Source organism: Budorcas taxicolor, chromosome 11 (assembly GCF_023091745.1).
Source record: "Budorcas taxicolor isolate Tak-1 chromosome 11, Takin1.1, whole genome shotgun sequence".
NCBI lineage: Eukaryota > Metazoa > Chordata > Mammalia > Artiodactyla > Bovidae > Budorcas > Budorcas taxicolor.
The window spans coordinates 159,573,444-159,598,305 of NC_068920.1; the positions used below are offsets into that span (position 1 = coordinate 159,573,444).

The following is a 24,862-nucleotide window of genomic DNA, read 5'->3' on the forward strand; positions in this document are numbered from 1 at the left end:
CATGTATGGATGTGAGAGTTGGACCATAAAGAAGGCTGAGCACCGAAGAATTGATGCTTTTGAACTGTGGTGTTGGAGAAGATGCTTGAGAGTCCCTTGTACTGCAAGGCCATCAAACCAGTCAATCCTAAGGAAATCAATCCTGAATATTCATTGGAGGGACTGATACTGAGGCTGAAGCTCCACTTTGGCCACTTGATGAGAAGAACTGACTTACTGGAGAAGATGCTGATATTAGGAAAGACTGAAGGCAGGAGGAGAAGGGGATGACAGAGGATGAAATAGTTGGATGGCATCACCGACTCAATGGACACAAGTTTGAGCAAGCTCTGGGAGGTGGTGAAGGACAGGGAAGCCTGGTCTGCTGCAGCCCGTGGGGTCACAAAGAATTAGACATGACTGAGTGACTGAATAACAACAACAATGTCATTTTAACAGAAAGAAAGATAATGTTTAATATCATGAAATACCAAATCAGGTTCAAATTTCCATTGGTCAGAAATGGATTTAAACTTTTTAAAAATCAGAATCTAAATAGTCTCCTCACATTATGAGTGGTTAATATACCTCTTAAGTCTGTCTTGATCTGGGGTGGGGGGGCGGGTCTCACTCCTTCCAGCTCCCCTGTACTGGATTTTGCTGATTTGTTTCCTCGTAGTGTAGTTTAGTATGTTCACCCATGCTTCCGTCCTGTGTGGCCTAGATTTGCGGGATTATGTGTGTGTGTGTGTTTAAGAAAAACTGGAAATCCAGGCTTTCAAGTGAAACTAGCTAGCTCAAACTCAAATTTAAAAACAAAAGCAAAGCACTGTGTCGGCCACATGCAGCACGTTTGTGGGCCAGTATGGTCAGTGGACCGCCAGTTGAGGAGCTGTTTAAAGAAGTGGCCGGGTAGGTGACCATAAGCTAGCTTAGTTAAATGTTACTCTGTTTTCTAAAATTCAGTTTGTGAGAAAAACTAAATTGACGTATCATTACCCCACTTGCTTTATATTTGAAAGCCGTCTAAAATGGGAAGTTATTGAGGAACATAAACCGTTTCTTATATTCCAATATTTAGTGAAAAGTTTAAAACAACTTTCTAAAATAAGGGGGAAAAGGAGAAAAATATAGTAGCTGTCTATAAGGGTTATGGGATTTTTTTTTTTTCTTTTTTTTTTAGTTTTGTCTCCATATCTACCCTTTCTTCTGAGCTCTGGACAAGTGTATCCAGTTTCCTAACCCCCATTTCCACGTAAGTGGCTCATAATCATCTCTGTGTGTTAGAAACATCCTCACCCTTCACCCCTAATCTGTACATACTCTTTCTCCAGTTTTTCTTTTCTTAGTAACTGGGACCACCAGCTGCTCATTTTCTTAAGTCAGAAATCTTTTATTCTTATCTCCTCATCACCAAGCTTCATAGATTTGTGTTCTAAATACAAAGCTCTCCAATCCATCACTCCTGTCATCACCACTGTGACTGTTAGGTCTAGGACATCCTTGGACCAGGGAGGTCTCCTCATACCTGTTTTCCCAGTGTTATCTTAGTTCCTATTGTGTTTTGTAGCCTTATCTTCCTAAAAGCCAAAGCCAATCATGACACTCCCCTTAAGCCCATTGGTGGCACCCTGTTCCCCTCAGGGGGAACTCTCAGTCCTTCCACTGCCCATCTTTCTGTGTGCCAGTCTCCTCTCTGCTGTCATTGCCCTGCTTTTCTTTAGTTTCTTAGTTCATACATGTGCAGTTTGGTGAATTTTTTTAATGTCTGAATGTACCCAGGTAACCAGCACCCAGATCAAGAAGAAGGACTTTACTAATACCCCAGAAGCCCCTTTCATTTTCTCTCCCAGTCACTAAAAGTCTTATAATACCCAGCACACATCAAAACAGGAGAAGGAGCGAGGTCTTATCCTGCTCAGTTTTGAACTGTAATGCCACATGACTCTGTAGTGGAGATCAGGCAGATCGATGGGGCAGAACGGGAAGCACCGATGAGGGGCTCATCCCAGTGCAAACTTGATGTGCAGCAGAGGGGGCACCGTAGGGCAGTGGAGGTTAGGACGGATGGCTCTGGAGTGTCCTCAGAACACCTCACTGGTCTCCATGGGAGGAGGGGGTGGGAAGAGATGGCTCTCCTGCAAACAAAATATATTCCAGGTGAATTAAAGACTAAATGTGAAAACAGAACTCTCAAACTTTTAGAATAACGTACTGTGAATATTTTTGGGCTTCCCTGATAGCTCAGTTGGTAAAGAATCCACGTGCAATGCAGGAGACCCCGGTTCAATTCCTAGATCGGGAAGACCCTCCGGAGAAGGGATAGGCTACCCACTCCAGTATTCTTGGGCTTCCCTTGTGGCTCAGCTGGTAAAGAATTCACCTGCAATGTGGGAGACCTGGGTTCAATCCCTGGGTTGGAAAGATCCCCTGGAGAAGAGAAAAGCTACCCACTCCAGTATTCTGGCCTGGAGAATTCCACAGACTATACATGAGTTGCAAAGAGGCGGACACAACTGACCGACTTTAACTATCACAAATATTTTAGACTTTGGAATAGAGAAGGACGTTTTTGAAAAGACATTCAAAATTGTTATCAGGAATAAACTGAATTTTTTAAAATTTTATTGAAATATAGTTGATTTACAGTGTTGTGTTAACTTCTGCTGAACAGCAATGACTCAGTTATACATATATATTTTCTGTATCTTTTCTTTATCATTATGGTTTATTGCAGGATATTGACCACAGTTCCCTGTGTTATACAGTCGGTGCTTGTTGTTTATCTATCCTATGGTATATAATAGTTTGCATCTATTAATTCCAAACTTTCAGTACTTCCCTCCCCTACACCCCTGATAGATTTTTTTGAAGACGAAAACTGTCAGGAATAAGGATCAATAGGTTTTCTCTTTCAAAATATAAAAAGACTTGTATAACAAAAGATACCACAGTTTAAAGAAAAGACCAGGAAAAGATATTTGCAGCATCGAAGTCAAAATTAGTACCTAGAATATATAAAGAACTAAGAAAACAAATCCAAAAGGAAAATGGACATATGATGTTTGTTCAGTTAGTTTTCTAAATTTTTACTTTTTAGGCCACGCTGCCTGGCATGTGGGATCTTACTTTCCCAACAACCACTGGACTGCTGGGGAAGTCTGACGTATGATATGTTTTAAAAAAGCATTTTACAAAAGAAAAACTCAAATGGCTAATAAACCTAAATGAGGTGCTCAAACTCATAAAGTACCAAGAAATGCAAATTGAATCAACATCAGCATTGATTTTCCCCCAAACTGGGAAAAATGAAATGTCTAATGACATCAAGGTTCAGTAAGGATGTAAAGAAACTTTCTTATACTTTGGGAATTCATTTTTCAATTTCTACTAAAATTGAAAATGTGCACACCCTGTGTCCTAGGATTGTCCATCTAGATGTATATACCCTTAATCCCACCCAGGTAATACATAACGTATGTGCAAGGGGGGCTTCCCTGGTGGTCCAGTGGTTGAGAATCCACCTTGCAATACAAGGGACACCAGTTGGATCCTCGGTTGGGGAAAGTCCCGCATGCTGTAGAGCACTGAGCCTGTGGATCACAGCTACTGAGTCTGCATTCTAGAACGTGAGAAGCACAGCTGCCGAGCCCACTTGCTGCAGCTGCTGAAGCCTGCGTGCCCTAGAACCCACGCTCCGCAGAAAGAGAAGCCACTGCAGGCGGAAGCCTGTGCACCGCGACTAGAGAAAGCCCGTGTGCAGCAGTGAAGACCCAGCTCAGCCAACGCATAAAATAGATAGATAAATACATCTTTAAAATAGCACAGAGTTTAAAGAAAAAAAAGGTACGTACAAGGAATTCTCATAACAGTGTTGTCATAGCAAATGATTGGAAATTACCTGAATGCCCAGGAATGATTGGGATTTACCTGAATGCCCAGGTGATGCTTTGGGGAAATAGATGTACCATGATGTACATGGGGTGGAACACAAGCATAAAAAGTGAGGAACCAGAGCATATTCAATGTGTCAGCACAGATAGGGCCTCAAAGAATGCAGTGCTGTCTGAAAAATGCAGGTTGCCAGATGTACACATACATTGTAACACAGTTTATCCACATTTTAAAAACATCATGATACTGTATTGATTTTTATGGTTATGGATATGTCATGAACTTGGGAAGGGATGGTTGAGGGGAATAGGATTTATTCTCCTCCTCTTCCTGCTCCCTGCCCTCTCTCTGTTCTGATGGCTCTGAAGCAGCTTTGATGTAGACACGTCATAATTGTGAGCAGTGGATATTTGTTGCTACTCCTTTTACTTTTCTACAGCTTAGGGGATTTTGAGCCTCCTGGGGGAAAGGGCTCTCTTGTCTTGCTGACCATTGATTGTCCTTGGGGAGATTCTGGCTTCCCTGTGGTGGAAGAAGAGGTTTCCTTATTCCTGGACAGTAAGGACTGGCTGTTGGGAGACTTTTTTTTTTGAGAGTCTTTTATCACTTCTTGGGCCTTAGGCATTAGTGGCATTTTGTAAGTACTGGTTTATTTACATTTGAATTAAATCAAAGTTGAATGAGTGATCAGTGGGTTTGACTTTCTTGGTTCCTATTAATCTGAAATTTTGTGTCTATTTGTATAGTGAAATACAGTTTACAGAGTCCCTTCCTTATATATCTTATTTGATATGGTAACATGATTACTTAAAAGGGAGTGTTGGAAATTAGGTTAGATGAGAGTCTTGCAATTAATATATTGCTGGCAAATAATAATTGTTGAAAATAACTATTTTTTAGTAATTATAAATTAGTACATGGTCTTTGTTAGGAATTTAGACAATACAGGTTCCTAGCAAAGACCATGTACTAATTTATTTCCCACGTTAACAAGGTAATGCTCAAAGTCCTTCAAGCTAGGCTTTGGCAGTTCGTGAAATGAGAAATTCCAGATGTACAGGCTGGATTTAGAAAGGGCAGGGGAACCAGAGATCAAATTGCCAGTGTTCTTTGGATCATAGAGAAAGCAAGGGAATTCCAAAAGATATCTGCTTCATTGACTACACTAAAGCTTTTGTGTGGATCACAGTAAACTGGAAAACTCTTCCAGAGATAGGAACACCAGACCACCTTACCTACATCCTGAGAAACCTGTAGGCAGGACAAGAAGCAGGACAAGAAGCAACAGAACCTTACATGGAACAACTGACTGGTTCAAAGTTGGGAAAGGAGTACATCAAGGCTGTATATTGTCACTGTTTATTTAATCTCTATACAGAGTATATCATGCGAAATGCTGGACTGAATGTCTCTCAAGCTGGAATCAAGATTCCTGGGAGAAATATCTACAACCTCAGATATGCAGAGGATACCACTCTTAATGGCAGAAAGCAAAGAGGAACTAAAGAGCCTCTTGATGAGGGTGAAAGAAGAGAGTGAAAAAGCTGGCTTAAAACTCAACATTCAGTAAACTCAGATTATGGCTACTGGTCACATCACTTCATGGCAAGCAGATGGGGAAAAGTGGAAACAGTGACAGATTTTATTTTCTTGGGCTGCAAAATCACTTTGGATGGTGACTGCCACCATGAAATTAAAAGACATTTGCTCCTTGGAAGAAAACCTATGACAAACCTAGACAGTGTATTAAAAAGCAGAGACATCGCTTTGCCAGCAAAGGTCTGTACAGTCAGAGCTGTGGTTTTTCCTGTAGTTGTGTATGGATGTGAGAGTTAGACCATGAGGAAGGCAGAGCACCGAAGAACTGATGCTTTGGAAGTGTGGTCCCTTGGACAGCAAGGAGATCAAACCAGTCAAGCCTAAAGAAAATCAGTCCTGAATATTCATTGGAAGGCCTGATGCTGAAGCTCCAGTATTTTGGCAACTTGATGCAAAGAGCCAACTCATTTGAAAAGACCCTGATGCTGGGAAAGATTGAAGGCAGGAGGAGAAGGGGGTGATGGAAGATGAACTGGTTGGATGGCATCATCAACTCAATGGGCATGAGTTTGAGGCAACTCTGGTAGATGGTGAAGGACAGGGAAGCCTGTTATGCTGCAGTCCATGGGGTTTCAAAGAGTCAGACATGACTGAGCCACTAAGCAACTAAGTGAAAGAAACAATGAATAGAATTTTAAAATACAAACGAGAAGCCAACAGTAGCAAAAACAATGATGTGGATTTGGGGGAGAACCAAATCCAAGTTTTAGAAAAATACTTAGCCTAGTATTTTGTATTTAGGATCTGTGTGATAACTGAACATTTGGGCAGATAATTCCCAATATGAAACTCATGACTTTACACAACGTGAAGTGCCTTTGTGGAACCTCAGCTTTGGGAGTATTCTCTGATCCCGTTGTTCTCTTGGCCTTACAGTTTGTGGACTGAGCTGAGATTGGAGTCACAACTCGGAGACAGTTTCAAGTAATGGGCAGGTGTCCCTTGGTGTCCTTCGGGGGGAGGAGCCAAGTGTATTCTTGGAGCAGCTTTGGCTACTTGCCCCTCCCCATCCCTCCCTGTTTTGAGTGCCTGCTGGCTGCTGGGCCTGGTCCTTGAAGGAAGGATAGGGGGATGACCAGAACACTGTTCCTCCTCCCCTGGAACTCACGCCCCAGCAGGCCATTGGGCCTGCCCCCGGGACCCTTCCAAATGCACTGGACTGAATCGAATCTATGGTGTGTCTCTGTCTGTGACATCGTTGCTGTCGTATGAATTTCTGATGAGTCTTCTGCAGCTTTTGGAGCAAGATCAGGTCCCACAGTGGTCAATATTACTGAATATATGGAGACATTGGTTCCCTGACAGGGAACTAGATACCGCAGTTTTCGAAGCAAATGAATAGGTTTACTAATCAACTTCTCCAGATTACTAATTCTACTGCACATCTTTTCAGGATGATGTGAGGCATAAGGTTCATCTGAACACCTTTGGATTCTTCAAGAATGGGTACATGAAGGTGAATGTCAGCAGCCTTTCAGTGAATGAACCGAAAGGAGCCACAGACAAGGACTTAACTGTAAGTGCCTTTCCAGGATCAAGGGTAAAGCTTTCCTGTGGCTTAGGTTAAGAGCGTCCCCCTTTTTAAATACGAAATATTAGAATAGGGAGAAAATTAAACTTGTGAGCAGGCATCCGTAGTTTTATTTTTTAACACTGAAGTTATAATTCTTGAATAATTTCAGTTACAACTGATCCTTCTTACAAAATACACGCTAAGAAAACCGAGAGGAAGCCCAGGCCAAGCCAAAATAATCACCTTTTCTTCTCTTGGGCTAAGAAAGGTATGGATGTCGGGGCATCAGTGCTAATTCACTTCTGCTGTTTTCACCTCCTCTTAGATTGGATTCAGCCTAGACCGAACAAAGAATGATGGATTTTCTTCTTATCTGGTGAGCATCAAGCGACCTGAGCCCTCCCTACACTTGAGCCCAAGGCCCTGGGTGGGACACCCTGCTCCTGCCAGTGCTGTTTCTTAAGGTGGCAGCTTTGACTTCCAAGCATCTCTGAGCAGCTACAGTTGTGTTTCTTGAGTCGGGGCTGGGCCACTTACTTGCTTCGTTCATGAAAACTTTTTGTTCTTGTTCTAGTGTGACTAAATAACATGCTCTATAATTGGGTCTTCCTTTCTCAGGATGAAGATGTGAATTACTGTATTTTAAAGAAACAGTCTGTCTCTGTCACCCTTTTAATCCTAGACATCTCCAGAAGTGAGTAAGTAATGCTAATAATCCTTCATTTCAACCCTCGAGTAAAGTTAGGGGGAGTTTGGTAGTTAACCTAAGACATGTATCATCTGCCACACGCCAAATACTTTGCCGAGGGCTGGAGATTACAAACAAGATGAAGAGGGTGGGGGTGCAGTCCTGGAGGAGCTTCTAGATGAGACAGCAGCAATACCAGTGGTGGCAGCAAACTGGAGGAGCAGTAGGGCAGGGGGACGGTGGCGCGTGGGCAGGAAGGGAAGGCTTCAGAGAAGTGTTGGCACAGCCAGCTTTCTTGTGAGGAGACTTTGCAGAGGAATAAGAAAGGGTAGCACGTTCCGGGCAACGAGAACGTGTTGTGCCGAGGCGGAGCAGCATGTGCTAGCATGGCGCGTGTTCAGTGAAGTGAGTGCGTTGTTCGCAGCCAGCTAAGGGGAAGAGGGAGGTTTCTGCCTATCCCGTGCTGGACGTCCTCCCCTTGATGCATGCGATAGTGCCAACTGAGGGCACGTGTCCACTCCAGCATCGAAACTTGCGGGCTCCTCCTCAGGCAGGATGGGTCTCACAAAATTGGGGTCTGGTCAGCAGGGAGAGGGAGGAAATGCATTTTAGATGGGCTGCTAATCGTTTTTACTGCCCCTCACCTGCTCCCCGAGGCCTCGTTTTAACACCTTAACTGGGTTTTTTTAACCTCTTGTTCCTTTTCCCTTGTGCACGAAATGCAGGGAAGATGGGGAAGGAATAGTCATTTCTCCTAATTCTCCATGTTAGAATAACCAGTCCTTTATATTTCCTTCTAAACTTGTTTCCTAAGTCTAGAACATTTGATTTTAAAAATCCATAGTCATTTTATAATTTTATAAGCATCCCTGTTCATTCAGCTTGATCATCATCAATTTGTTATTACACATACTTAGGGAGGAAATATATACCTCAGAATCAAATGGTTGCTACAGACACAAACTTTAGAGTGAAGCTGCCCCAGCTGCTAACCAGCTTACTACTCTTGGGCAAATTCTTTAACCTTTTAGCTGCCATTTCAGCATCTGTAAAAGGCAGATAATAGAATCTATATCATAGTTCATCATGGACTGCATGAGGTGATGGGCTTAGAGCTGGAAACAACACCTAACTGACAACACCTGCCGGCCGTAAGCTTTACTTTAACTCTTTTTCTTCTGTCTTACTTGAATTTAGAGTGAAAATAAGATCTCCACCAGAAGCTGGTACCCAGTTACCAAAGATCATCTTTACCAAGGATGAGAAGGTTGTCAGTCAGAGCCAGGAGCCTGGTGGTAACCCTGTCTCAGCAGGCAGCCAGGCTCCGAAAGAACAAGGTAACTGTAAGGTAGACACTAGCCTTTCCTCCACTACCTTGCTCATAGATCCAGTTTTGTTCCTACCTAAAAACAAACATGATTTTATTTAGCATTATTTTATTTTTGAGGTGATATAAAAATGCATAACAAAGAAAAATGCAGGAAAGATGGGGAAAGAATAGTCATTTCTCCTTATTCTCCATGTTAGAGTAATCAGTAATTTCTGTTTCCTTCTAAACTTGTTTCCTAAGTCTAGAATATTTGATTTTAAAAATTCATAGTCATCTTATAATTTTATAAGCATCCCTGTTCACTCAGCTTTAAAATTTTTTTATACTTATCAGATGCCCCATTAAATAGATACTGTAGTTTGCTTGGCATTTTCCCTTAAAGAGACATAGTTCCATTTTGATGCTATTATAAAGCACTGCTGCATCAGACATCTTTATTTGTAGATTTTTTTTTCATATGTGTAACTTTTTTTTTTAGGCTGAGTTCCATGAACTGGAATTTCTGGTTCAAAGGATATGAATACTTTTGGGAACATTGATACATATTTTCATTCCTTTCCACATGAGTTGTGTGAATTTATGCTCCTTTTGGGAAATATACAATCATAGCACCCACATCACCAAGTCCTAGCCAGCAGTGGGTTTTTGGTTGTGTTTGTTTGTTAAATCCTAAAGTGAAAGGCAAAGGGGTGTCCTCGGTTTTGAAGTCTCTCTTACTACTGAGATTGCACTTTTCCTCCTTATGTTGATTTACTAGTTTAGATTTATCACCTCTTTTATTGACCATCAAGTTTATCTAATAATTTATATGAGTTCTTTAAAGATAACTTTACTAGTTACAGTATTATTTATGTATTATTTTCTCAGTTTGTCAGAGTTCTAATACATGCTAAAAGACGTGCACAAGTGCTCCGTGTGTGCGATGGTGCGGTTCCGTGTATGTGCGCCATCTTCTCCTTATCTAGGTTCCTTGGGCGCACATGACCATTCCCTAGGCAGAACATTTTCGTCCTTCTTTTTATTCTGAAACTCTCTCCCTTACTACATAGTTTGGGAGTCTCTTACTCAGAAAGAATGACTTAATAAAAATAAGACACAGAGGCCCTCTCTTTTCATTGAAAGAAGTCATTAGCAATCTTTACACTTCTAGCCATGAGGAAAAAAGTATGCTTTATGCTAATAGTATTTGCTGTTTTTTCTACATATGTAAATAAATCTCATACATGTATATTTTAAACAGTGATCTGGTTTCAAATGTCATTACTTAGAAAAAAAGAAAGTCATTCCACATGGCACCTTTGGCAGTTACATGCACTGGGTTATTTAGAGACAGTTTCCTTCGTTGATGCTGAATGTTGCCATTTATTAAATTGTGTTCATAATAGAACATGTCCAATTTGTGGCTTTTACAGCTCAAGAATGTTTGGGGTTTTGAGGAGTTACAAGTTTGTAAGATGGCATGTGGCCTCACCATTTTGTTTATTTGTTTGAATTATTTGATGTTAGATGAGCTAGAGTCTCATAAAGTGATACCATAGTATACATATGAGCTGAACCATGCAATAATATCTTCTAAATGATTCTTCTTTTAGAAAATGGAAAGTCTAAAAGAAGTACTGTGGATTCAAAGGTAAGAACTAACCCCAGCCTGTGCTCTCAGCTTTTCCAGGTGTGTGCGCTCACACACATGTCAGACTGTCCTTATATATGTGTGTACATACACACACACGTACATCTGCATGCTCAGTCTACAGGCAGTTGCCTTCTGTTTGGGGAGAGAACTTGGACACTGAAATAATTTCAGAGTAAGACTGAGTACTGAGTTATACAGCCCTTATGTGATAGAAGCTCAGATAGTGAGGGGAGAGGGAAGCAGGGTGTCTGAGAGTCATCTGGAGGGAGATGTCACCAGGGCTTGAAGTTTGGTGGATCGTTTGGGGAAGAAGATGAGAAGAAAGGGGCTGAAGACCATCATGAGCAAAGACTGGAAGTGGAAATGAGCATTGACAAGTATTGGGCACTGGCCTGTTGAAAGTAAAACATAACATATATTTGGAATCAGAGAGAGGGATCTTAGATTATAGAGGGCCAAAAAATTGAAGATATTGATGCACAGAAAACAGGAAGTCATCGTGTGTTCTTGGTCAGGATGGAAAGTGATACAGAACGTGTTACGGGAAAGTCATTGTTCAGAAGGAACGTGCAGGGTCGCGGTGGTGAGGAGGCCGGGGACCTGAGAGGGACCAGGGGGAGTGCTGTTGTAACCGTGCAGGTTTAGGGTGTTGAGCATCTGAGCCAGAGCAGAGCTTCGGGAGGTGGAGTGAGTGAGCAGCAGTCTGGGAGGCCAGGGCGGCGGGGAGCGGGGAGAAGAGGTGGGTTGCCTTCCTACCCTCAGCGAGGTGGGGAACAGAACAGAAGGGCACGTGGGAAAGTTTTAGTTGGGGCTATCTTAATATTTCAGTGATGGAGCATCCAGATGGCAGGGTTTTGTTTTAACAGCTTTCCTGAAGTAAAATTGATACACTACAAACTGTGTATTTAAAGTGGCAGCTCAATAAGTTCTGACTTACAGGTGCACCTGTGAAGCCACCACCACAACATATCCGTCACCACAGAGGGCTCTCCTGCCCCTTTGTCCCCTCTTGTCCCTAGGGAGCCACTGCTCTGCCACTAGATTCTCTTTCATTTAGTGTGATTATTTCAGGTGCCTCTATGCCGTCCCATGTCTCAGTAGCTCCTTCTTTTTGTAACTCAGCTTTAGTCCATTGTGCCCGCCGCAGTATGTCAGTCGTTTGCCATTGGGCATGGAGGCCAGGTGCCATGTTGAGGTGTGGCCTGGGTTGGCATTCGTTGTCTCACTAAAGCTGTAAGACCAGAGAGGTGCTCAGCGGGGAGCAGGGGGATGTTGGAGCAACCGGAGAGGTGACTAAGAAAAGGAAACGGGTAAAGGTTCACCTTTTTTTTTGTAAAACAGGATTTCATTCATATTGAGAAGATGGTGAATTTCTTTTTCAGTGAGCTTTAGAAGACCAGTGAATTTAGGATTTTAGAAGAACATATTTTGGAGCTTTAAAATTTTTATTTTTAGTAGCATGTTTTTTTCTGATGTTCTCATCTAAAATAGGTTGTTGATGTCTTTTTTAGGCAACAGGAGAGAAATCCTTTTCTGTTCGTAATAATGATGGGGCAGTTTCATTCCAGGTACGTAATCTCTCTGAGTCAAGCTTTGTAGGATTTATCTCTGCCATGTAAACGGGTGAATTTTTAAAGAAACTTTCAATTTAGGAATAATAACTTCTATATAGCATTCCAATCCCAAAGAAAGGCAATGCCAAAGAATGCTCAAACTACTGCACAATTGCACTCATCTCACATGCTAGTAAAGTAATGCTCAAAATTCTCCAAGCCAGGCTTCAGCAATATGTGAACCGTGAACTTCCTGATGTTCAAGCTGGTTTTAGAAAAGGGAGAGGAACCAGAGATCAAATTGCCAACATCCTCTGGATCATGGAAAAAGCAAGAGAGTTTCAGAAAAACATCTACTGCTTTATTGACTATGCCAAAGCCTTTGACTGTGTGGATCACAATAAACTGTGGAAAATTCTGAAAGAGATGGGGGTACCAGACCACCTGACCTGCCTCTTGAGAAATCTGTATGCAGGTCAGGAAGCAACAGTTAGAACTGGACATGGAACAACAGACTGGTTCCAAATAGGAAAAGGAGTACGTCAAGGCTGTATATTGTCACCCTGCTTATTTAACTTCTATGCAGAGTACATCATGAGAAACGCTGGACTGGAAGAAGCACAAGCTGGAATCAAGATTGCTGGGAGAAATATGAATAACCTCAGATATGCAGATGACACCACCCTTATGGCAGAAAGTGAAGAGGAACTAAAAAGCCTCTTGATGAAAGTGAAAGAGGAGAGTGAAAAAGTTGGCTTAAAGCTCAACATTCAGAAAACGAAGATCATGGCATCCGGTCCCATCACTTCATGGGAAATAGATGGGGAAACAGTGGAAACATTGTCAGACTTTATTTTTTTGGGCTCCAAAATCACTGCAGATGGTGACTGCAGCCATGAAGTTAAAAGACTCTTACTCCTTGGAAGAAAAGTTATGACCAACCTAGATAGCATATTCAAAAGCAGAGACATTGCTTTGCCGACTAAGGTCCGTCTAGTCAAGGCTATGGTTTTTCCAGTAGTCATGTATGGATGTGAGAGTTGGACTGTGAAGAAGGCTGAGCACCGAAGAATTGATGCTTTTGAACTGTGGTGTTGGAGAAGACTCTTGAGAGTCCCTTGGACTGCAAGGAGATCCAACCAGTCCATTCTAAAGGAGATCAACCCTGGGATTTCTTTGGAAGAAATGATGCTAAAGCTGAAACTCCAGTACTTTGGCCACCTCATGCGAAGAGTTGACTCATTGGAAAAGACTTTGATGCTAGGAGAGATTGGGGGCAGGAGGAGAAGGGGACAACAGAGGATGAGATGGCTGGATGGCATCACGGACTAGATGGACGTGAATCTGAGTGAACTCCGGGAGTTGGTGATGGACAGGGAGGCCTGGCGTGCTGTGATTCATGGGGTCGCAAAGAGTCGGACACGACTGAGCGACTGAACTGAACTGAACTGATGCTGTGTGCCAGTCATTTGAATATAGTAACTCTCTCCGTAACAAACCTCCAAGGTGGGTATTGTTATCCGCCGCTTATCAAATCATGTATATCCAGTGTGAGCATCACGGCCCAGGTTCCAACCCTGGTTCTCCCTGGCTGTCCCCACAACTCTGCCTGTCTAATCCCACACTGCCTCCCATTCAGAATGCGTCAGAAACCCAGAATTCTACACCTGAAAGGATGATTGTCATCTTTTGGATGATGATGTCATTTCGAAGACGAGTTCACTGAGACTTAGAGGCCTAAGTGACCTGCTCAGCCATCACCATCGCTAACTGCACATGAGTATCTATGGCAGCGTCACAGCCTGTGTGTGGGGTGTGGGGTAGGACACTGAGTTGGATCTCAGAGCCCACATGCTAGGTGATGACCTTGGACAACTCACTTAACCTCTGAAGCTCACTCTTTAATCATCTGAAAATGGAAAATGATGACACCATCTCACAGGGTGTTAGGTGTATCATTTTTAAAAAATAAAAGTGCTTTGTAAAGCACTGTACACATAGTCTCTCATCATTAACTTGTAAGAACCACTACCTCTTTTTCTAGGCAGTTTTCATTAACTGAAGCATCATTTACTTCGAGTGAAATGCACAGCTCCTGAGTGTGTGGTTTTGTCAATTCTGACAATGGCCTGCACCCCTGTAGCCCATGCTCAAGGTTCTCTGTATTTGTACCACTTCTGAAAGGCCCCCACCCCTGCATCTGCAGGTCTGAGTTCTCTCACCATAGATTCTTTTGCTGCTCTAACAGTGTTGATGTTATTTAACTTTAGTAGCCATCGGTTTTAACAGCTGACTGAGAGTTTGTGGGGTGCTCATCTGCTCTGAACCCTCAGCAGCTTCCCCTCTGTCTCACAGTAGAAGCCCAAGTCCTCCCTCTGGTCTCCGCGCACACGTGGTCTGGCTGCTGTCGACTCTGACCTCAGTTCCTGTTTCCTCCCTGTCCTCTGTGTATTACTGTGCTCCAGCCACTGCTGCTCCTAGAGAAGATAAAGCCTTGGCTTTTGCTTTAGCAGTACCCACTGGAGAAAAGCTTGTCCACAGAGTCTGCATGACTAATTTCTTCCTCCTTCAAGTCTTGGCTCAAATGTCACCTTTTCAGCAAAGCTTCCTCCAGTCGCACTGTTTTAAATGCAGTCGTTTCCCCCCCCCCCCCGCCCCCGCTCTACCTTTTCCCTGAACACTTCTTTCCAGTGCACAGCATGCTGTATTTATTTGTTATATTTATTGTCTCCCTCTCCCTTTAGATGGTAACTGTAAGGGCAGGGATTTCTATCTGCTTTCTTGCTGCTCTGTGTGAATTCCTCATCTTGGGCCTGGCCCTGGTACTCTTCCTATCAGGATACGGAGATGAATGTATGAGTGAATGTCAGACATCCTGCTAAGTGCTTACACCTTACCATTGTCTCACTTCATCCTCCCAGCCAGCTATGAAAGTAGGTACTTGTATTAGTCCCCTTTACAGATGTCTCTTTTTTTCCCTTCTTTAAAATTTTGAGGTATGGTACCTATAGAAGAGTCTGTAGTACTTACCTTGAGTACAGACGGTTATCAGTAATCACCTTCGTAGCCATCACCTGGTCCAGGAACTAGAACAGTGCTTACCATGCCTGTGTCCCTCATGTTCTTCTCAACTCTAGAGTAACTCCTGTCATGAAAGATGTAACCATAACCATTTCCTGGTTTTCTTCATTGTTCACCACTTGTATATGTAGCCCTAAACAGTATATTAACATTTTAGACTTATAGTAAAATGTTCCCGAGAATTGATTAAGCAGTCACATTCTGTGAGTATATATATGTGTGTATATATATAAATAACATTTTTTGATTTACATTAAGCTTCACTTGAGTACATGAAATATGTTGAAAAACAAAAATCTCTAAACATAGTAGATGTAGCCTCTGTTACTGTTGTCTAAAATCATACAGGTACATTTTGATGAGGAAATTACTGGTCATTTACTTTTTCAAGTACCAGAAGAACATCCTTTCTTTTTTAGAAGTATTTTTTACCTAAAGGGCAAAACAGTAATGTGTGGGCTTGAAAGCTAGATAACCGCGTCTTAAGTTAGCTCTGCAGACTTCAGCAAAAACCCATCACTGATGGATAGATATGTGATAAAGGAAGTGTAGTCAAGTGTAGAGTCTAGGTAGTGGGTACCCAGTCTGCTTTTCTGTTAGCTTGAAAATCGTTAAAATATTAGGAGGGTATCAAAGAATAAGAAAACATGTATTGGAGCTCTGCTCTAGGAGAGTTTGATTAACTGAAGTAAACAGTCTATTTTCTTCTGTTCGTAGTATTCATGACTTCTTTGAGATTTAAAAATTCAGCTGAGAAAAAAAAATAAATAAAAATTTAGCTGAGGATTTGGATATCCTTAAACTTTTTTCTTCTTCATTTTCAGTTTTTCTTTAACATCAGCACTGATGACCAAGAAGGCCTCTACAGTCTTTATTTTCATAAGTGTCTTGGAAGTGACGTTTGGTCTAATGACAAGTTTTCATTCAGCCTCGATGTGAGTACTATATGAAAACTGCTCCACGTAGATGTTGTCAGCTGTGTAAAATGCAAGATGGTTTTTTCCTTTCTAAGAGCAGTTTTAAGGACATTTAAGCAGAGTTAGAGAAAACGTACCGGAGAAGGCAATGACAACCCACTCCAGTACTCTTGCCTGGAAACTCCCATGGAGGGAGGAGCCTGGAAGGCTGCGGTCCATGGGGTCGCTAAGGGTTGGACATGACTGAGCGACTTCACTTTCACTTTTCACTTTCATGCGTTGGAGAAGGAAATGGCAACCCACTCCAGCATTCTTGCCTGGAGAATCCCAAGGACGGAGGAGCCTGGTAGGCTGCCGTCTGTGGGGTCACACAGAGTTGGACACGACTGAAGCGACTTAGCAGCAGCAGCAGTGGCAGAGAAAAACATGTCCAGAATAACATTTCTGCCAGTGGGCAACATACTTCAGCAGAGGATTCTTTAAAAGGAAATATAAAGGATTTATATTAGGATGTGTTTACACTTCAGCCTGTGCATTAAGAATGTGGTTGTTCGGACTTCCTCGGTGGTCCAGTGGTTAAGACTCTGCACTAACGAGGCAGGGGATGCAGGTTCGATCCCTGGTTCAGGGAACTAAGATCCCACATGCCTCAGGATGCAGCCAAAAAAAAATGCGCCGTGCTGTCTGTAAGTCATCTATAACTCTGTTTCCGAAGAGAATATGGTGGTTACCTTCTGGTGCTCACTTTCTTGAGCTTCCGTGAAATAGCAGATTCTAAATTACTGAATATGGGATGGTCTACTCCTGAAAAGTGAAAATAGTCTCATGTTGGTTTCAGATCGAGATCACAGAGAAGAACCCTGACAGCTACCTCTCAGCAGGAGAAATCCCTCTCCCCAAACTGTACATTTCCATGGCCGCCTTCTTCTTTCTCTCTGGGACCATCTGGATTCACATCCTTCGAAAACGACGGTAAATTATCGCCTTGAGCCCTTCAGCCCCCAGGGCTTGGGGATGTGTTTGTTTAATTTCACCTGCTGCTGTCTACTGAACCAAGAGACCTTGTCACTAGCAGTCCTGTTCTCTTCAAAGGGCATCTTCCCCGAAACAAGGGGGACTCTGCAGAAGCCTTACAGTGTGGGAGGCCTTTGCATGTGATGATGTTTGTTTACTTCCTATTGCTTGGTTTAAAAAGCAAATCCAAATATTTCAGTAATATATAATCGAAGTAAACGTATAAGCAAAGTGTTTCCATAGCAAGGTCTGGAGAAGGAAATGGCAACCCACTGCAGTACTCTTGCCTGGAAAATCCCATGGACGGAGGAGCATGGTAGGCTAGAGTCCATGGGGTCACACAGAGTCGGACGTGACTGAGCGACAGGGCGACTTCACTTTCCATAGCAAGCACACCCCAGCTCAGGACTCAGAGTGAATGAATTGGTCACATTCAGGGGCTGTTTGTTCTTAAGATAAGAGGCGCAACCATGGTTCAGTGCCTGGTGAGAGCATGGAGCTGCTGCCGAGCTCTGAAGGCCCAGCCGGGATTGACACTGCCCTCCAGAGGCTCAAGAAAACCCCTTCAAAGCCTGCCTGCCTGACTCTTGGCCTTTCTCCTGAAACCCCCGAGGCTTTAACTTCCTCTTCTTGGTATTTGAGGGGAGTAGCAGCATATGAGTGATTAATCACTAGTGAGAACTAGTGATTAATTCTGTGTCCCTCCCCCAAAGTGGAAACGAAATGCTAGTTTTCAGTTAAAGAACAGTGTTTGTTATGACGCCCACAAACTGTAAAGGATGGTATGGAAATATGGTATCATAATAGAGATTTGAATTCACACAATAAAGGAGTACCCCAAATACCAGATGCCTCCTTCTCTGGAGCAGTGGGCCAGAAGTGGAGACCTCTAAGCCCTGGAGGCCTGCCTGTCTTCTAGTGGGCATGGCTCCGCTCGAATACTGGGCTCTGCTGGGTGCAGTGTGCTGTTTCCTGTTTGTTGTATATCTTTTACACCCGCTGGATGCAAAGAACATCTTGTTTGCTTGTGAAGGACTCTACATAATCATGTTTGGACTAGAGATCGGAAAACCATTAACAAGAGAAAAAGAATCCTGGGCCATAAAAGATGGTGGAGGGTGGTTTTCTGTTTGTTTTTTTTGGAAGGTTTTGCTCTTACCTTTAGTAGACAAGTAAGAACTAGGAGTTGGAAACCTGGTTTTCAAATGTAAATGCTGACTGTTGTTGCTGCTGATTGAAGTGTACCTGGCTTCACTCTGTAATTCTCTTTCCTCAGCTGCAGAACTGGAACAGTCATAATCTGCCATAATCTGCCTTCCTCTCAAAGTCTTAGATCTTCAGACTTCTTGTGTGATTTCCCCTGAAATGCTGTGTACAAGAGGGCTTTGCAAATCAGCGCGCTATGCAAAGATGAGACACATGCAAAATAGTTTAGCCAGACGTTCAGTGGTGTTTTAAATTCCCTTTATTTAGCGAGGCAACAGTCAGTGTCACTGGTTCACTTTTATATAAAACTGTGATGACAGTTTAAAACCTGTGGTTAAACGAGGCTGACCTGCTTTGGACAGCATATTTGAAACTTCTTGTTGAAGTGTAGTGTAGATCCAGAAACATGTTGTTCTGGCCCTCTGCCACCCGCCCCGCCCCCCATGTTTTTCCAGGAGCCTTGAGCCACGTGGGGTTGGTGATTCGAGTCACGTCATGGATGTGACTCTAGGGCTCTCGGAGAGACTCACAGCCCCTAGAGCTGGAGGGAGCCGAGAGACTTGGGCCTTGGCTTGTTGAGGCCTTGAGAGGGGAGGTGAGAGCCACGGTTGGCGTCCCGGGCACAGCTGGCCTGGGCCCACGTTGGTCTGCTGTGCCATCGTGGCCTCTCTCACGTCTGTGAGTTCTGTCGTGGCCCCGGAGCACGGGGAGCTGGGGAGGGAACACGGACACCTGGCCTGCTTAGAGCTGCTCTCCGCCCAGCCCGGCACTGAGTGTGGCGGCGCCATTTTCAGCAGAGGTTTCTGAGGCCTCGTGAGAGGAGGGCGGTCAGGATAGAGCCCGTGTATGAGCCTGGTCGCTGCCCCCTCAGAGCTGGAACTCTTGCCTGCCTTCACCTGCCGTTGCCGCTGTCCCCCAGGCTGCAGGTCGAGGGGGCCAGGCCGTGGGGGTGAGCCCAGCCCTTGCCGGCTGTGCAGCCTGGCTGAGTCTCGTGCTATTGAGGATGGACAGACTCCTCTGGCCTTGACTTCCCTTTCGACCTTCAAGTAGGTGGGCCCCGGAGCAGGAAAGAACCAGGGAGGAAGCCAGCCCGGAAACTGGCGTGCGTCACTCACGACCCGCCCTCCTTATCGTTCTGTGCAAGGCCCTCTCCTGTTTGACTTCCTGTCCCCTCTCGTTCCTTCCCACCCACGGCCAGCCGCCCACATGTGTTTGGTTTGTGTTTTGGGGTATTTGTGTATCTTGATAAACAAATCACGTTTACTGGTATTGAATGTATTTTTAATTCATATGAACTGTCCTGTCTGTAGGTATTGTTTTAGTACCTTGTTCCACTCGGTAACGTCCTCTTTAAGATGCAGGCACACCGCTGGTGTGCACCCAGTTCATGGCTTTTCAGCTCCTCTGTGGCATCCGGTGGGCGCCCCATTTCGCTTGCCCGCCCCCTTCATGGTGGACCCTTAGCTTGTCCCCAGACGGCTCGGGCAGCCTCTGAGGTTCATTCCAGGAGGAGGCGCGCTGGGCGTGGGGCGAGTGCTCTTTTAGTTTCGCTGAGCGCTGCCAGGTTGCTTCCTGGGGTGCCTGGGCGGGCGGGTGCTGCTCCCGCACGCACGCCGGCACTGACACCTGAGTCGGTGCCTCGTTTTCTCTGGCGTCTTTCTAGAGTTACATCTGCCTCCCGGGCTTCCCCGCGTGACAGCCTGTATTTGCATTATCCTTCCGTCAGGTGTTCTGTCTGTCCCTGGTTGCTGTGCTTGAGTTCCGTGCACATTTGAATCTCAGTCTCTCGTATGCCTTAAGACATTGCCGATTTCTTTTCCCAGTTGAATTGTTGAGGGAAAATCTTTCACATTAATGGAGTCGAGGCCATGTAATTGTAGTCTTCTGGGTCGTGCCTCGTGGATCCTGAGAGACCCATTCCTACTCCAGATCACAAAATGTCTGTTTTCTGTTTAGCAGCCAAATCCCCCTGGGGTATAGGTAAGCGTGAAGCTGAGGTCAGCTCTCCTCATTTATTATATAGGTTTAAGCTGAGTTTTTTTTCTCCTCCAGTGCCAGGTATTAAGCAGTCTATTCTTTTCCCACTGACCTGGTGTCACCTTAAATATTAAGCTTCCGTACAAGCACAAATCTGTCTTTAAGCTTGCTAGTCTGTTCTGGTGGTTTACTTCTCTGATGCTCACTGTCCCCCATTTTTTAACTGCTGTGTCTTTGCAGATTGTCTTGATATCAGAGAGTGGGAGTTCCCCCTGTCGCTCTTCCTCAAGTCTTTGGTTTCTTTCATAGGGTTTAGAACTTTTTCTCTGTCATGGTTTTGTGTGTCTCAGGTTAACTCCTAGGGCGAGGCGGGAAGGGGTAGAGGAATTGAATGCCTGGCAGCCTGAGGGTGGACTAGTACCCGCAGAGGAGGTGGGGGGGAATGGGTGCTATGTCTCACTGGCCTGGTGTGTTTGGCAGGTTCCAGCTTCAGCGGACAGAGAGGGGCATGGTCTTTGACCATCCCTGCTACCTAGCACCAAGCCCACCTCTCTGGGCTAGTGATTTCCCCTAGAGCTGTGCCTAGTCACCTCTGCCTTCTTGGGGATTTTGTGCCATTTTCATAAATGTATCTGCCTCTTTCTTGCCTCTGTGGGCTTTCCAGGGTGGTTTCCAGAGAGGAAACTGGCAACCTGTTTAGATTTATTTCCATCTTATCAGGCCTGGGAACCCATTGTGCATAACTTGGCTCCATTCACAGATTTGGATTACATGGTAGAGATGACTTAGGACCCCATTCCACGCCTTCTCTGCTGGCAGCAACCACTTTTTAAAAAAAGCTTGGTGTTTGTGGTTTGCTTAGATCATATTTACGACTTCCTTATAAATATTTGATGGGTGGAGCTTTGGCTGTCCTTTGGGAATGTGAAATTGTCCTTAAATTCTTTTCTCTCTGTTTTATAGGAATGATGTCTTTAAAATTCACTGGCTGATGGCTGCCCTTCCTTTCACCAAGTCTCTTTCCTTGGTGTTCCACGCAGTATGTATTAGTGTTTTGGGGTCATTTATGAAATACCTATATTATCAGGGAAAATAAGTTGGAAGACAGGCTATATCCAACAACAGATAAAAGAATACCTTTGCCATGAAGCCTCCTTTGGTCTGGGAAGGGCTGGTCATGGGATAAATCATCATAGCCTCCCTAGTGCTAGACTTAAGACATCTTTAGATATTACCTACAGACTTGGAGTTTTCTCTTGTAGATATTTTATTTTTTCACCCTCCTAGTCATTTCTTGAGATTAGAGGGCTACCTCATGAATTGTTTCCACAGCTTCCTTTATTTTTTGAAATAGTCCCCCACGTTCCCATTTGATCTGAAATTCACTGTTAGCATACTTGTTTGAGAGGAAACTGATGCTCTGAAGGTTGAGGCATAAGAATTGAGTCAAGCTCTGAATATTTAGTGCCGATGCAGACTGAAATGAGCCAGCCGGCGGGAGACAGTCACAGCTTCCCCACTTTGTAGGCCTGCGAGATATCCGTGGGCCCCATCTGGGAGGGTGACAGTCTCCAGACTCTCTCAGAAGCCTACTGCCCGTAAGAATGTTGTCCTAGAAAAAGTAATAATGTATCCAGTTGCAGTTTCAAGAAAGGACAATTATCTGGCTAGTTTCCCGTTTGGATTAAGGTAAAAGGATTCCTTCTGGTATCATGCAGATGACAAGTCATAGGCTTCTTGGGTCACTTTCATATCCAGACAGCTACGTGTAGAGGAATGAAAGGTGCATGAAGGGACTGATGTCGGCTTTGGGCATCCTGCCTGCAGGCATTTGGGGCGCTACTGAAGCTGGCCACTTCAGTGGAAATTCATTGGTAGCTTCAGGTAGCTCTAAATTTACAGGTTTGGTTCCCCCCCCCACCCCCCCACCCCCCCCCGCCAAAGAAAATAGAGTTGAAGCTGGGTGATTCCACATAGGTTTTTTAACTGAGTTAGTTATTATGTAAGCAGCAAGGCTATGAGAAAGAAAGCTGTTGCCTGGGATTGAAAAGACCCGTGACATTTGGAGGATGTTTTTGTTTTTTGTTTTGGTTTTTTACATCTTTACTTTTATATATTAATTCATTAATTAGCCATTTAGTACCACTTGCGGAATCTCAGTTGCCCTGCCCAAGGATTGAACCCGGGACCCAGCAGTGAAAACCTGGACTCCTAACCACCAGGGACTCCCTTGGAGATTTCTTATAAGAAGAGAATAGGCAGCCATTTGCCAGAGTGAATCATCTGCCTCAAGAGAGGGACCTTGGGACTCCTTGCCGGTACAGAGGTTAAGACTCCATGCTTCAAATGCAGGGGCTGCACATTCGATCCCTGGTCAGGGACTAAGATCCCACATGGTACGCAGTGGGGCCAAAAAAAAGAGAGGGACCCGGACTAGGGGTTAGTGACGTGGAACCCTTCTGTCTCGTTTCCCAGGCTCCCTGCCATTCGCAGTGGGCTCACGTGCTTCACTGTGCATCCGCAGGTGCAGTGTTAGGGAGTGGGAGCGGGTGTCCCCATCACAAGGGCCTCTGGTGGCATTTCCTGTCCTGCTGTGGGTAAGGCATTGGTAGACCTTTCTGAAACGCACCTGTTTTCTCGCAGATCGACTACCACTACATCTCCTCCCAGGGCTTCCCGATCGAAGGGTGGGCTGTGGTGTACTACATCACTCACCTGTGAGTACCGAGAGTGCCTTGGGAAGTACCCGTCCTATGACGTAATGGCTGGGCAAGGCTGCGGAGCTGAGCTAGTGTGAGACCTGCCCCAGGGCGAGGGAGACGGCCCCGCCCTCCCAGGGCAGCCGTGGGGCGCGTGGGTGGCTGTCAGCATGCTCCTGAAGGGGTCCCCCCAGCACAACAGTGGGCCATGTAGCTAACTATTGCTGTGCCGGAAAAGAAACACTGTTCACTGACGTGCGTTCCCTACATCTGGCCATCTGTCTTTTGGAGGAAGTGTGTGAAATCATAGAATGAGCTGTAGACTGTGACTCGGAATGAAAGGCTAAAGAGACCCGTTGAAGTCTGTTCATTCTTCCCTTTTGCAGCTTGAAGGGGGCACTGCTGTTCATCACCATCGCGCTCATCGGCACTGGCTGGGCTTTCATTAAGCACATCCTTTCTGATAAAGACAAGAAGGTCTTCATGGTTGTCATCCCGCTGCAGGTAAAGGATCTCTAACCGTGCTCGTCCTCCTTCTCTCAAGCATTTGCTGGGCCCTGCTCCAGGCCTGTCTGGGGAGAGGAAGTTGGGTCTCCTGGAAACCCCCCTCCTCTGGCTTTGGGGTTGAAGCCTGGGCCTGTCTTTCTGGATTCTGATGGACCCAGATCTCAGGTTCTTGCACTGGGAGGTGCTCCACCATCTGCCGTCTTTAAACAGCACATGAACAGGGAGCTGCTGAGAAGTTAGGGAAACGTACTGCCGCCTTTTCTGCATCTCATGGTCCTCTTAGCAAAGAAGCCTGGGTACACTATGACTTGGTTAATGATTTCTCTTTTTTCTGGCTGTGCTGCTCGGCTTACAGGATCTTAGTTCCCCAACCAGGGACTGAACTGGACCATGGCAATGAAAGCACTAAGTCCTAACCATTGGACTGCCAGGAAATTCCCAACAAATTATTGTAAAATGTGAATGACACCAGTGAGTTTCCAGAAGGTAGAATATGAGCCATTGGGGCAAACGTTTATTAAGAGCTTCATGTGTTTGGGGCCTTGGACTGAGGCCAACTTTAAAAAACTGTGAGCCCTTTAGGAAAGAAACTTTGTCTTATGTGTAGCAGTCTTATTGGAGGTAGAACTTGGACGTAAAGAATGCACGATAAACAGATCTAGCAGGGACACACAACTCCTCAGCTCTGCTTGACCAGAGAGCATCTGTTTGATAAAGTCGTTCTCGTCCGTGATCATTTGGAGCCAAGTGCAAGTGTGGTGGGTGAGGATTGGAACGGTGCCAATTCCCCAGGCACCCAGGTCAGCCCGCTCACCCGGTGATTGATGGTTTGGCAATGTTTGTGGCAAAACCATCTTCACTTTCAGTCATAAGAGCATATGTTCAGTTCAGTTCAGTCGCTCAGTCGTGTCTGACTCTTTGCAACCCCATGAATCACAGCATGCCAGGCCTCCCTGTCCATCACCATCTCGCGGAGTTCACTCAAACTCAGGTCCATCGAGTTTCTCATCCTCTGTCGTCCCCTCTCCTCCTGCCCCCAATCCCTCCCAGCATCACGATCTTTTCCAATGAGTCAACTCTTCGCATGAGGTGGCCAAAGTACTGGAGTTTCAGCTTTAGCATCATTCCTTCCAAAGAACATCCAGGGCTGATCTCCTTTAGAATGGACTGGTTGGATCTCCTTACAGTCCAAGGGACTCTCAAGAGTCCTCTCCAACACCACAGTTCAAAAGCATCAATTCTTCGGTGCTCAGCCTTCTTCACAGTCCAACT

At 44.7% G+C, this 24,862-nt stretch overlaps 1 protein-coding gene across 1 annotated transcript in view; it reads left to right on the plus strand.

The window, feature by feature from the left end:
* The window catches only part of GPR107 (G protein-coupled receptor 107), a 57,868-nt gene that overhangs the window by 4,070 nt on the left and 28,936 nt on the right, over positions 1 to 24,862 (plus strand). Inside the window, exons 2-12 of the mRNA XM_052647963.1 lie at positions 6,866 to 6,988; positions 7,311 to 7,361; positions 7,604 to 7,683; positions 8,871 to 9,010; positions 10,596 to 10,633; positions 12,148 to 12,204; positions 16,095 to 16,205; positions 17,026 to 17,159; positions 21,348 to 21,423; positions 23,028 to 23,101; positions 23,470 to 23,587. Of these exons, the coding sequence (XP_052503923.1) occupies positions 6,866 to 6,988; positions 7,311 to 7,361; positions 7,604 to 7,683; positions 8,871 to 9,010; positions 10,596 to 10,633; positions 12,148 to 12,204; positions 16,095 to 16,205; positions 17,026 to 17,159; positions 21,348 to 21,423; positions 23,028 to 23,101; positions 23,470 to 23,587 (1,002 nt within the window). The remainder of the gene's footprint in view (positions 1 to 6,865; positions 6,989 to 7,310; positions 7,362 to 7,603; positions 7,684 to 8,870; positions 9,011 to 10,595; positions 10,634 to 12,147; positions 12,205 to 16,094; positions 16,206 to 17,025; positions 17,160 to 21,347; positions 21,424 to 23,027; positions 23,102 to 23,469; positions 23,588 to 24,862) is intronic.